At 41.5% G+C, this 13,617-nt stretch overlaps 1 protein-coding gene across 3 annotated transcripts in view; it reads right to left on the reverse strand.

The window, feature by feature from the left end:
• The window catches only part of LOC138161813 (histone deacetylase 9-like), a 139,401-nt gene that overhangs the window by 31,229 nt on the left and 94,555 nt on the right, over nt 1-13,617 (reverse strand). For 2 of the 3 annotated variants that reach the window (XM_069088758.1, XM_069088757.1), the window contains exon 6: nt 9,664-9,771. In XM_069088758.1, coding sequence (XP_068944859.1) covers nt 9,664-9,771 — 108 coding nt within the window. Of the gene's footprint in view, nt 1-7,757; nt 8,412-9,663; nt 9,772-13,617 lie in introns of those variants that run through there. The other variant, XM_069088759.1, reaches the window with a different exon arrangement.

Genomic DNA, 13,617 nt, shown 5'->3' on the forward strand with positions numbered 1-13,617 from the left:
AGAAAAGAAGAAAAAGATCTGTTTGAAAATAGTTGCTTGAATAAATGAGTTTACTCATTAAAAAAAAGAAAGAAAGAAATAGAAGGTTCCTTAGAGGTCAACTAAGTAGTTCAAACCCTTCATTATACACAAGAGGAAAGAGTGTCAAAAGAATGGAAAGAATCTGCTCAAGGTTGCACAAGTTGGGTATCACAGAATTGGGAGGTGAACCAAATCCCCCAATTCCAAATTTAATTATCTTTCCATTTCTAGATAGAATTCATGTTCTGACTATTGTTCAGTCTCGATGACCTATGCATTTCCTTATAAATTGGGGGTTTGGTGATTCTCTGAGGAAATATGAATTTACCCCCCCAAAAAAAACAATCAAATCTCCTCTTGCAGTTCTGATTTCATAAAATACATAATATGTTATTTTAGATATGACATACAATGGGATATATTATATATACTATATAGAATAATTCACTATCACAATGCTTTCTATTGTTAATATATCAATAATGTATATTACTTACACTATGCTATATATCATATATTAATTATATGTGCCATATTATAAGTATAGTATTAACATAAGTATATTGTTATATTGCAATATATAGTAGATTATAAGTATAATATATCATGTAGTATATTAATATATAAGCATAAATATGTAATATATTATATAATATACTATATATTACTTAATATGGTATATAACAGGGGTGGGGAACCAGCAGCGTAAAGGCCACATGAGACCCTTTAGGTTCTCAAATGCGGACCTTTGACTGAATCCAAACTTCACAGAACAAATCCCCTTAATAAAAGGACTTATTCTGTAAAACTTGAACTCTGTCAAAACGCCCCACCAAAGAACCTAGAAAAACACATATGACCTCGAGGCCTGTATATTTTCTAAATGTGTGTATGTATGTTAAATATGTAGGTATAGGCCTGTGTGCCTAGGTATGTGTGTGTGTGTACACACACACACACACACACACACAATAGCTCAAATTCACATAGTTCCAAGCACTGTGCTAAGCACTTTACATCTATTATTTTATTTGGTCTTCACAGCAATCCTGAGGGATAAGTGCTATTATTATTCCCACTTTACAGTTGAGGAGACTGAGGCAAACAGAGGTTAAGTTACTTGCACAGGTTCTAAAGCTATTAGGATTCTGAGGTCAGATTTGAAATCAGGTCTTCCTGACCCCAGACCCAATTAACTGCCAAGCTAGGTCATGGCATGTTGCCTTCCTTATAGGGTTATTATGAATCAATTTTGAGAAATTATCTGTAAAATGACTTGCATATTTTAAATCACTATATAAACATATTACTATTATGACTTCCGGTTATATCAGTCATTATATAGCACGCTCAGGTTGACCCATTGCTCTCTCATTGGGCCTCACAACAACCTGGGTATTGTACTTCACACTTATTTTTACATATAAGGAAACTGAGGCTCAGAGAGAATAATTGACGTGTAAGATTCAAAACTGGGTCTTCCTGGCTAGTGATCTGACTTCCATCTGCTGCCCCATGCTGCCCACATGAGATCAGATCATCAGACATTTCTAGCAGGAAGGGCATGAAGAGGCAGTCGCATTCTGCAGGTGAGGAGCCCTCCCCAGAGGGTGGAATGTCTTACCTCCGGTTACAGAGACAGAAGGAAATGGTGGAGCCCAGATGAAATGAGGCAGGGCAAGTCTGGCACCTTCCCCCACTGCTCCCTGCTGGGCGCCAAGCTCTTGGTCAGCATCAGCCCTGCCTCTGGAGCTCTGAGACCCCTCCACATCCCAATTATAGATCTGAGAACAGAAGATAAACTCTGACCGACCAGACTCCAAAGGCTCACAGCATGATGTACTAGAAAAGGAAACAAGCAAAACTTTCAGGGGCCTGCTTGGGGGTTGCTTTGATTTATGGGGACCATTACGATGATTTTCATCGAGCCCCTTCTCTGACGTCACAGAGGCGTAACCGATGTAAAGTCCTACACTGGAGCACAAAATGACAGATGGTTTCTTGGAAAGCTCCAAAACCACTGGCAGCCAGTTGGTTTTCTGAGAGCAGGAGTAGACAAAAGACATTTTGTGATGTAATTTGAGTAGCAATTTTCAGAAATCATGATGTTCTTTTAAAGAATAACATTGTGCTTTATCAGTGAACTGAAATACAAAACGCACAATTGTTCTTTGTTGAAATAACAATTGTAAAGTACTTAGCACAGGGTCTGACACATAGTGCTATATAAATGTTAGCCATCATTATTATCAGTATTAATATTATTGTTACATTAAGCCATTACCAGACTGCTTTCATCCCCTCAGCTGATAGGCAGCTGGGGGACACTACCTCACAGAGTGCTGGACCCAGAGCCAGGAAATCCGGGGCTCACATCTGGCCTCAGACATTTCCTAGCTCTGTGGCCCTGGGCAGTCCCAACCTGCCTCAGTTTCCTCATCTGTAAAATGGAGATAATAATAGCATCTAGCCCCGGAATTGTTGTGAGGATAAAATGAGATAATATTTGTAATGTCACTTTAAAGTGTTACTTTATGCTGGTTATTATCATCATGTCATTTTTATCATTATAATTATTATCTCCCAGTTAGTAACAAGCCCTCGTAGAGTCTCTTGTGTTACAGAAGTCTAAGTGTGGGGCTCACTGGAGATTCTTGTGTAGCTTCCTCTCCACGTACATAGCCTCCTCCCTCACTGTCCAACAAAATCCACGAAAGCACCGGTCGGCACCTCCCATCACTCAGATCGTATTTAACTCCAACCCCATACGTGTCTAGTTATCTCTGCCCACAAGATTTACAGCAACAAAATCAGTTGAGACTTCTTAAGTTGAATATTTCTCCAGACTATTGTTGAAATGTCATGTAATCGATGATATTTTGATGATTTATATTTCTAAGAGAAGTGCATTAAAACAGTCCCACAATTCAGTAGATCTGACATTTCATTGACATGAACATTCTTTCCTTGCTGTAGCTCTATGCGTATCTTGTCCATATCCCATCTGTCCTATGTGACTCATGTCTCTGCCACCCTTCATGACGTTACCTGGATCCCAATGGAACATGTGAGTTAAGGCCTTAGGTTTTCCCTACGTCTTGATATGGGGTGCCAGTCACACCTTCTCTTGTCTCTGATGGCACCCTTTACATCAAGCTATCCCACACAATTCCTCATTGGTAATAAATTAAAGCCTACGTGTCCATCCTCTACTTGTGCGCCCCCAACCAATGCTGGGCTAAGCACTCACCAGATTATGAGATCTTGAAGTTAAATATGGAAGCACTTATCTGCCATGAGCAAACTGACTGAACATCCATTTACCTTTCATTCCCCTTTGGATGGTACTGACCTTTCATTTTCCAGAGACTTGATATTCCATGGACTAGAACCATGTATCGTTATGGCAAGAATGATTTAAAACGGTCAGCCTGTTTCAGAGAGAAGCTAATGGTCATTAAAAAACTGAACAATTTCCCAAAGGCAATGCAATCTGTCCTCCTCTTGATCAATTTTTTTCCTTGGCTCAATGTCCATCACTATCTCTCCAAGAAATACATACTATTGATGGATGAACTCTATGGTTCAGCTGTCCATTCAACCACATGCCACATTTGGGACAAAAGGCCTTCTTCTATTCTTCTTTTCTCTGTGTGGATACTTAGACCAAACTCTTTTGAGTCATTAGAGATCTCATTTAGAAAGTTCCTCCATATTCCAAAGGTTGATACAATTAACATAATGTCAGAGACAAACAAGATCATCTAATGGAAATCTGCCTTCTCGAAGGAAACCTGTTTTCCATTTAAATGAAAATTAGTCTTGATGACAGTGTCCAATGAGAAGGAAGGAAGGAGGGCACATATGCATATTTTATTACTTGGTAAATGTTAATAATTAGGCCATTGAGCCAAGGCATCTCTTGTTGCTTCTTTCAGGGAATTTTATATGGTTGGGTCATATGCTGAGGATGCATTTTTTTGAAGAACATCCTTTAAGTGAGAATTTTACCACAACCAAATCATTTTTTAAGGAGTCAGCAAACAATAAGAAGAGGTGGATCTTTCAATTTCTATGCTTTTTGGTAAAATTTTAATTGTAAAGATAAATGACTGCAGCAGAATTTTGTTCATAAAAATCCTGCCGGTTCTGTTCTCTTGCCTTTTTCTTGAAATATGTGGATATTATTCTCATTGAACACATAGACAAAGTAAAGTAAGCTTATGATTCAGTATTATTCAGATTTTCTGAGTAGACTAGTTTTTGATAATAATGAGATCTGAGGCTTTTTTTCTCAAGCGTTTGGGTCCATCCTTCCTTTAAGCACCTTACTATCACTAAATGAATGGGTTCTTAAAGAGTGCTATGAAGTTTACAAACACTTCATACACAAGATCTCAAATAATTTGCGCAACAGTCCTATGAAATAAGCAGGTATTTACAGAGAAAGAAACAGGAATATTAAGCTGAACTGACTTGTCCATGACACCTTAGCAGCCAGTCAATAAGAACTTAGTAAGTACTTACCATGTGTCAGGAACTGTGCTAAATACTAGAGACACACCTAGAAAAAGCAAGACATTCTCTACTCTCAAAGAGCTCACACTCTAATTAGCAAAGATAATAAATATATTAAGGAAAGTTCTATTTCAGTGACAATGGAAAGGCCCACATACTTGAAGAGCTCATCAAGATGGCCAAGACCTAGGGGTGGGGTAGGGAGCTAGGGCTCATCAGCAGATCAATGGACAGGGCCTGGGTGGGGGGGAGGCCGCACCCAGTCAGGGGGTGAGGCTTCACAGGCCTCCATCTTACCCAAAGGATCACAGTCAAACGGTGGGAAGAGTCATAATCTTCCTCCCACTGGTCTGTTCTGAGGCACTGGGGCAGGATTGAGAAGATTTTTGTTTACATATTTCATAAATTCTCACAAGGAAAAGAATGAACTTTTTAATTTTCATTTTCTTTTCCTAAGGAGCTTCCTTAATCACCAATACTAATTTTTGGAATACATGGGCTCTTTTTGTTGTTTCTGCTGCCACTGTTTAAAAGCATGTCTGCAGAGTCCCATGATATGGAGGCATTGGGGGGCGCGTGATTTTAGGCAAGAGACAACCCTTGTCCTCATAAAGTTCATAGTCCATGACTGGAAAGGGAAACAAGGAAAACTGAGGATGATGACGATGGTGGTGGTGATGAAGAAGAGGATGATGAGGTTGATGATGATGATGATGATGAAGAAGATGATGATCATGATGAAAAACATATTAAGCTCGTTCTGCTTTGTTTGACATAGGAGTAAAGAAGCAGGTTTCAGGACAGCTAATCTAGACTTGGGGGAGGGTAGTGGGGGTAAAAGAAAAAAACTTCCTGAGCATTTGAATTACCCAAGAGTGGCATGGGTTGTGTGGGCACAGAAGGAGTTTCCTCTCAAAGCAGTTTTTCAATTTACCCATTTTTTATTTGCTTTACCTGCATTTGTGTTTATTTACTCATGTTCCTTTCATTCTCAGTCTGTAGGATTTTAGTGCCTTGAGGGCAGGGTCTGTCTTGTATTTATTTATTTTTACTTTATTTTTATTACCAGAAACTATCAAAGTGCTTAGCACACAGTAGGTGTTTAATAAATGCAGGTTTAATGAATGATTAAAAGAACATACTTTAATAAGATAAATGGGTCTGTATTCCAAAGTTTTGTTTTGTTTGTTTGTTTGTTTGCTTTTTGGAGGGCAACTGGGTTAAGTGACTTGCCCAAAGTCACATGGTTAGTAAGTGTGTCAAGTGTCTGAGACTAAATTTGAACTCAGGTCCTCCTGACTCCAGGGCCGGTGCTCTATTGACTGCGCTACCTAGCCTCCCCAAAGATTTTTTTTAAATGGGACCTATATGTACAAAAATATTTATAGCAGCTCTCTTTGTAGTGGCAAAGAACTGGAAATTGAGGGGATGCCCATCCATTGGGGAATGATCTTTCCTCTCAAATCTCCTTATATTTATTTTGTGATGATTCATACATGTTGTATCCTTCTCTAGATTTTAAATACTTTGAGGACTATTTCTTGTTCTTAACATTATTATTTTGTTTCTGTATCCTGCATATCTGGCAGAGAGCCTGGAATACTTCAGACCCTTAAAATGTTGATTGATTGATTCATTGACTACCTACAAATTATTTATGGGAAGAATTTTTGTTCAGGTCTATCTGGACAGGACCAAATTACTTCTTCCAGCTTTGAAATTCCATAATTCTATGATTGTACACAATATTGCATCCTTTTGCTCCCCTCCCAATCCCCATTTCTTGTTTTCCATATTTGAGCATGAGCTCAAGAAATATTCACAACTTTTTTTTTTTAAAGCAATCGGGGTTCAGTAACTTGCTCAAGGTTACGCGGCCAGTTATTTCTGGGTGTGGTGCTGACTATCTGAGCCCGGATTTGATCTAGGTTATCCCGACACTGGAGCCGGCGCTCTTACTTGCTGAGCCACTTGGCTGCCCCTAAGCAATTGGGGTTAAGTAACTCGCTCAAGGTTACACGGCCAGGTGTTTCTGGGTGGGTGCTAAGTGTCTGAGCCTGGGATTCGATCTCCAGGTCTTCTCAACACTGGAGCTGGTGCTCTTACTTGCTGTGCTACCTGGCCACCCCTATTCACAACTTTAACATTAGATTTAGTAATGAATCACTAAGGAGTTAAAAAAATGCAAAAAAAATCATCATCATCATCATCATCATCCTTGCAATGGATTTCCAAGCTCAGCACAGATTATTGTGTCCTTCTTACCTTCTTAGAATCCTCTGGTGTGGGTAATGGAGGGTAGTTTTGCCTTCCCAGCTGGGCTTCAAGTAAATAGCTTGTGAGTGTTTACACAGCTGTCTGTCTGTCAGTGTGCCCTCTCCAAAACTGCCCTTACTGACACTAGCCATTCTAGGTGCTTTGCTCCTGGAAGGCTGTGATCATGTCTGTTCCACACTCCTTGGAAGCACAGTCCAGAGGGAGGCACTCATCTGGGAAAGCTCTTTTTCCTGTACTAACTCAATTCAATCAAGACTTAGGAAGCACCTAGTCGGGAAAAGTCCTTGTGCTTTGGTGAGGTTAAAACACTCACTGGAAATTGCCAATAAAGTAAGAAAGAATAGAGGCAGCATTGGATAGAATTCTGCTGAGCCCACTCATGGCTCTTTCCATGACACCTCAAGCATTCTCCTCCTGAACATTTCTGATTTAATGATTAACCTCCCACTAGTTCCGTGGCTCAAAAACCTTCTGTGGCTCCCCACAGCTTCCAGGATAAGATACAAACTCCCCTTTCACATTTAAACTCTCTGCCCAGGCTAACTTCACATTTTCCTCCTATGTTCCATCCAAACAGGCCTACTGGCCATTCCCTGCTCATGATGCTCCATCTCCCACTTCCACTACTTAAAACAGGCTGCTCTCCATAGCTGGTGTGTCATCCCTCCTCACCTCTGACTCTTCAAATCCCTAACTGTTTCAGGACATTTTCCTAGGGAAGACCTTTACGAAGTTACCTTTGCCCTGCCCCACCCCAACATCTGACTTGGCACTTCTTCAGCACCATACCGTGTGTGTGTGTGTGTGTGTGCGCACGCGCACGCACACACATACATGTGTTTTCATTTGCTTTTCTGTGCCCATGCTATTCCCTCAATAGAAAATAAACTCCTGGAGAATGAAAATTATTTTGTTTCTGTTTTTGTGACTTCAGTGTCTAGGACAGTGTTTAGAAATTTCTAGGCATTTCTTTTTTTATTATTCCAGAATTTACTTATTTTTAGTTTTTAAGATTCATTTCCACAAGATTTTCAGTTCCAAATTTTTCCCCCTCTCTCCCCTACCCCCACTCCAAGATGGCGAGCACACTAATCACTCCTTCCCCCAGTCTGTCCTCTCATATATGCCCCTACCCTTACCTCCTTCCCCCTTACTTCCTTGTAGGGCAAGGTCGATTTCTATACCCCATGATTTCTAGGCATTTCATGGACACTTGCTAAACTGAATTTTAAACAGGGAAAGCCCACCTTCCTTCTCCTGACCACCTTCTATGTTCACTACTGACAAACCCTTTGAGCATCGGTGGTCATGACTCTCTGGATGTCTTAACATCTGTCCCTGGATGTCATCGTTATCCAGGGTATTTTGAAATTGATCCCGTCCAGTATTCATCAAGAAAACCTCTTCATCACAAAGGTCAGGAGGAAACGGTGCTGGGGTGCAGCTCGTACCTCCCCCAGGTGCTCTTCTCACTTTTTTCCTAATTTTTCCTTGATGATAAACAATGACTGGCAATCCTGCCCCATGAAGCATCTCATTAATACCGGGAGATGAGCAATTCTTAGCACAGGGGAAAATTGGGTCCTGTCATGTACCTGTCATAAAGCATAGCAGAGCTTTGGTATCTGGCCACGTTTACACACTGCGTATACTCTAAGAGGGACATCAAGGCCCCCTGCGATTGAGGGTGTAATCACTACTCATTTATCACCAGGAGAGGCGACACCCACCATTACAAAAATGCATATTTCCATAGTGCTTTATTTGAGCCTTCCCAACAATCCTGTGAATGAGGTGCTTTCACTCTCTTCATTTTGCTTGGGAAGAAACTAAGGCCAAAGACATTTGGTGATTTGCCCAATGGTAGCTAATGACTGAGGTAAGATTTGAACTCTGGTCCTCTCCAAGTTCAGTGTCTTATCCATTCACAATACTGCCCATCTATGAATGAAAAGAACTGAACTTTATTTGACTCCATCAGTGATTTAAGAAAAATATAGACGAGTGAATGTGAGTCCTAAAATATGTCATCCTACATATACACCCTCCCACAAACAATTAGCAACAAGCCTCAATCAGTTGTTGAACCTTGACTTGTGAAGTCCACATCCCAGAATGCCCCAAAGGCCACGCCCACAACAGCATCATTGATCTGGGGCCCAGAACCCTTTCCTGCACGCACATGGATCACCTTGAAAGGGCTCGGCTAAAATACCAAATAAAAGCTCAGACTCAGTCAGGTCCGTCATTTTTATAAATTGTTTAGACTGGAGAAACTGTGGGGGCTTGTGCATTGTTGTCTTCAGATGATGGAGAAAAGAAGTGACCATAAAAGCAAAGAACAGTAAAGCTCAGTCCCCGTTTGAAGTCATTTCATGGAAAACATCGTCTGGACCATTACCCTCCTCATCAACAAGCCCCAGTCCCTGGATGGCCAGCCCGCCTGCTACTTACCTTTGCTCTCTCTGGGTGGCATTCTGTGGTTATATATACAACTCAATAATCAGATTTTTTTAAATGCCTTCAAAAGTGAATTCCAGAATTGCCTGCCAGATATGTATACACTCTGGGTAATTTTAACCTGGACCATCACTTTCTAATCATCTCTGAGTTCAAAAAGAATAAAAGAAAAAGTGGGCATTGTGAGGGTGCAGCTCTCCCCACAAAAGCTTCAGTCAACCCCTGAAGAGAGTTCTTAAGGTGGCCACACCTTAGTGTACATAGCATTGGTCGCAGCTCCCCAAGTCCTTGCTGACCGTACCACACTCTCCACAAACCCCAAATCTAAACACCTCCCTTTCAGCTTCTCCTCTGGATTTCCCACACATAATGTAACCCAGACCTCACCTTCAGCTCTCCCGAGACCACTTTGGAAGCCAGCTCGATGACACAGCCAACAGCCATGCGTGCAGCAGCAGCCGAGTGCAGTTCGTTCCAAATGGTGTCACTGTCCACCTGAGCAAACAGTCAGGAGACAGAAAGAGAGAGAGAGAGAGAGAGAGAGAGAGAGAGAGAGAGAGAGAGACAGAGAGACAGGCAGAGAGAGACAGATAGACAGAGAGAAAGGGAGAGGGAGGGGGAGAGAGAGAGAAAAGACGGAGGAGGTGGGCAGGGGAAAGGGAGGGAGAGCATAAGAGAAAACATATCGGTGAGGGAGGGCTGGCAGCTTGACAGCCAACACACAATAACATTAGTCTTCCGTCTTGGCCAGCTGAAAAGGCCTTCTGGACATGGCTTTGCTTAGACTTTTTCTCTATACTGGCTTCTCCAATGGAAACACATTCCAGTCATGCCTCACTGCTATTCCCTGTTTAGATTTCTTATTACAAATAGCATTACAGAGGCCAGATCTGGCCTCATTACAGGACCTTAGACACCAGTCCCCCAGTAGAAGACAAGCTGAAAGTTAAGGGCCCTTAGCTATACATAAAAATAGGATTTGCAAGTGGCAGGGGGAAAAATCCAAATATGTCTCTGACTAGAGGTTTATGGGAAGCCAAAGACAATGATTAGGAAGGTTCCCCAGTAGCTAGCAGTCAGGAGGAAATGGTCATTTCATTCCATGCACCCTAGCCAAATGAAAGGAATGTGCTGTCCTGAGGACCCAGAGGGAGGCCACTTCAAAGGTCAGGACTACAGAGCCATAGAGCGGACAGACAGAGCGATTTCATTCTCTAAGTGGAGGTTGGCAGGATGCAGGCTGGTAGGTGGGGTGCCAGGGCTCACAGGAAACTGGAAATACAGTCAGTTGCCTATTAAAATTCATCCTTGTTCCTATGCCTGAGGACATTATCCAAACAAAGCATGTAACGATATTTCTTCCAAATTAGGTTTTGCAAAAGTGTTGTTCAATTGACCACTTTTTTTAGTCATCTTGGAGAAACACCTGCCTCAACCTTGGAACAAAAAAGAGAAAAGCCTAGAACTCTGAAAACCGCTGGGCACTGAGCAGAGGTAAATGACTATTGAGAACTGGATACAATAAGGTTTGTGAAGCTACAAAAAGAAGGCATTGAAACAGTCCATGGTGGAAATGCGCATAAAATCCAAACAGGGAGAGTTTATTGGCATCTGTAACAGTGAAGGGAGAAGCAAGCCTTCTTTATGACAATTTCTCAAATTCACAAAGTCTTTATGAGAACTGCTCTAGGCTCTTCATACTCTAGAAATCACTGCAATATAAAAGGAACTCAAAGGTACAAAACATAAATGAAGCCAGATACTAAGGCACTCAATGGACTGAAATCACTGCATTGTAACAAAGTATCTCTAGGTCCTTACAATGTCAGACTGTGCTAGTTGGTGCAGGAATAAAAGTGGATGGCAATTTAGCTATCTCGTTGGTCAGAGAAAGACTATTCTTTCTTCATTTTGTCCATCGGTGAGTCCTCAGGAGGTATGGCCAAAGTCGATACCAGATGTTTCTAATTCTATTGTCAAGACAACCCCGAAAGACTATTTTTCCATATGATCACCTTGGTGACATTTCAGTGGCCTTATCCAACTGCTTTCTAGACTTTGTACAACACAGACCCTAGAGAATCACAGTCTGTGTCCTCAAGGAGCTTATATTTATTCTCCCAGTATTTCTGTCCCCTATTTGTTGAATGACTGCTAACATAATTAAATGCAAATTTTTAAATGGTCAAAAGTTAGGAAACCTTTTCTTTTTGTTAGTAATGAATTGAAACAAGGAGATATAGACTCAGGTTATTAATTTTGTTTTTAAATGACCTACAGTATATTTAGGCATTAATACAACTCCTGGATAATTAAATATTACATACAAAAATTCATAGGCAGTTTCTGCCAATTAACAGCCAGCAATTAGATGTAAAATGTGGTTCACTGTCTGATGAGAGGGGACCAAACAGAACTTAACTACATGGCAGGCATGGAAAGAGCGGGCTGCCTCGGAGAAGCTGTGATTCATTGTCAGGACTGTTGGCTGAATCAGAAATGTGACCACAGCTTAGGAGTGTACCCACCCTACAAAATGGTTGCTTCTTTTGAAACACGAGAATGGGATTCCTAGCAGTTGAGTACAGGATATTTCTGTTTGCCAAAACCATTGCTTTAACAGTTTCTTTTTCTGCTGTGGGTTAGGAACAGAATTGTAACAGGGCTATCACAAGGTATCACCAGGGCTGGGCTGACTGAGGGAGTAAGAAAGTATTTCCTGTGTGAATACCCATGGTGGGAAGCCTTCCTGTCCTTCATGAACCTAATGTTCCTTTAGACATAGGTCCAAGAGCTCAAGTCATATTTCTTTGAAGCTTTTCTTTTTTTTTTCTTTTGGTCCCTCCCCACCTTTCACTGCAGACTCATAGCAAGAAAGTACATTCAAGTGGGCTGTCCCAAATTGAAACGTGTGTCACTATAATTACAACCCCAATGAATCACCTCTCTTTAACCACATGTCAACAACGTTTAGCCAAATGAGGCAGTATTAGAAAGTGGATAGGGCACTGGACTTGGAATAGGGGAGACCTTGACTGAAATCCTGCATTGCAGACTTACTAGTTATGTGTCACTGGACAAGTCATGTGATCATTTTGTGCCTCAGTTTCCTCATCTGTAAAATGACATGGTTTGATGTGATGGCCTCTAAGGTCCCTTCCCATTCTAAATCTGCAATCCGATGATTGTGGTCAGGAAAATGAGGAAGAATCAAGTCTCCCAAAATCTCAGTGTTTTGGAATGCAGAGATCTCTAAAATCTAAAGGAACCAATTTGGCCTCAAACAAAGCAGAAACAAATAAAATAACCTCCTTAGAATAATGGTAATTTGGGGTGGCTAGGTGGCCCAATGAATAGAACACCAGCCCTGGAGTCAGGTGGACCCGAGTCCAAATTCGGCCTCACACACTTAACACTTACTAGCTGTGTGACCTTGGGCAAGTAACTTAACCCCAATTATCCTGCCTGCCCACCCTCCAAAAAAAAAGAACAATGGTAATTTAGAGTACATTTGTGTAAGGTGAGACAATTAAAATTGATATGTAAATGAGGGTTGTTAGAATACTAAGGTGGCCAAAAGGAGAGAAAGAATACTGGGCTCGATATTCTTGGGGTTACAGGAGAGAGCCTGAGGGAAGGGACCAAAATTTAAGAGAAAGTCTAAGAACCTGGGGGCCGGCAAGATGAATTGATGGGTGGTGCTGCCCAAATCAGACTTTTGAGAAAGCTTAGAAATTGGATACTAAGAGCTGCTTGGTAGCTCAGGAAACTCAAAAGGCTAATTCAAGTAATAGTCTGGGAGCCTGAGATGAGGGAGAGTATTATCAATACAGCTTCTGGGGGATGGTGTGGAGCACCGTCTGCCTTAATGCGCGTTTCTGAAAATCGCTGCCGGGAAAACCCTTGCTCCCTTGGGAACTAGACAATCTAAGAGAAGGGAAGGTATTGGGGCTGGTGAAGAAGAGAAAGAATGGGTGGACCTATGAAGTGCAAACAGAAATGCCAAGGGTCTGGTCAGTGAGTTAGCCAAGGCAAACGGAATCATCCAGCAACACTGTGGGGCTGCTAATTCAATGTCATGTTTAGTAAATGCCTCTTCTGCACAAAGCCTCGAGCTCAATTCTAGGGGGAGTCCCTGTCATTATGGAGCTTACAGTTTCTGAGTTCAGTTTTATGCCACAGGGGCCTTGGAAAGCCCTTTTCATCATAAACTCAGTCCTTGCTGGAATACTGAATACAGGTGGTGGCAGGGATGGTACCAACCACTGACAAGAAGAAACTAGATACCTGGGAAATGGGCACACAAGCTCTCTGTCTCTTTGTCTCTCTGTCTCTCTCTCT

The sequence above is a fragment of the Petaurus breviceps genome, unplaced genomic scaffold, assembly GCF_028583685.1.
Source record: "Petaurus breviceps papuanus isolate PSGF00001 unplaced genomic scaffold, PetGlider_PUasm1.0 185, whole genome shotgun sequence".
Taxonomy (NCBI): domain Eukaryota; kingdom Metazoa; phylum Chordata; class Mammalia; order Diprotodontia; family Petauridae; genus Petaurus; species Petaurus breviceps.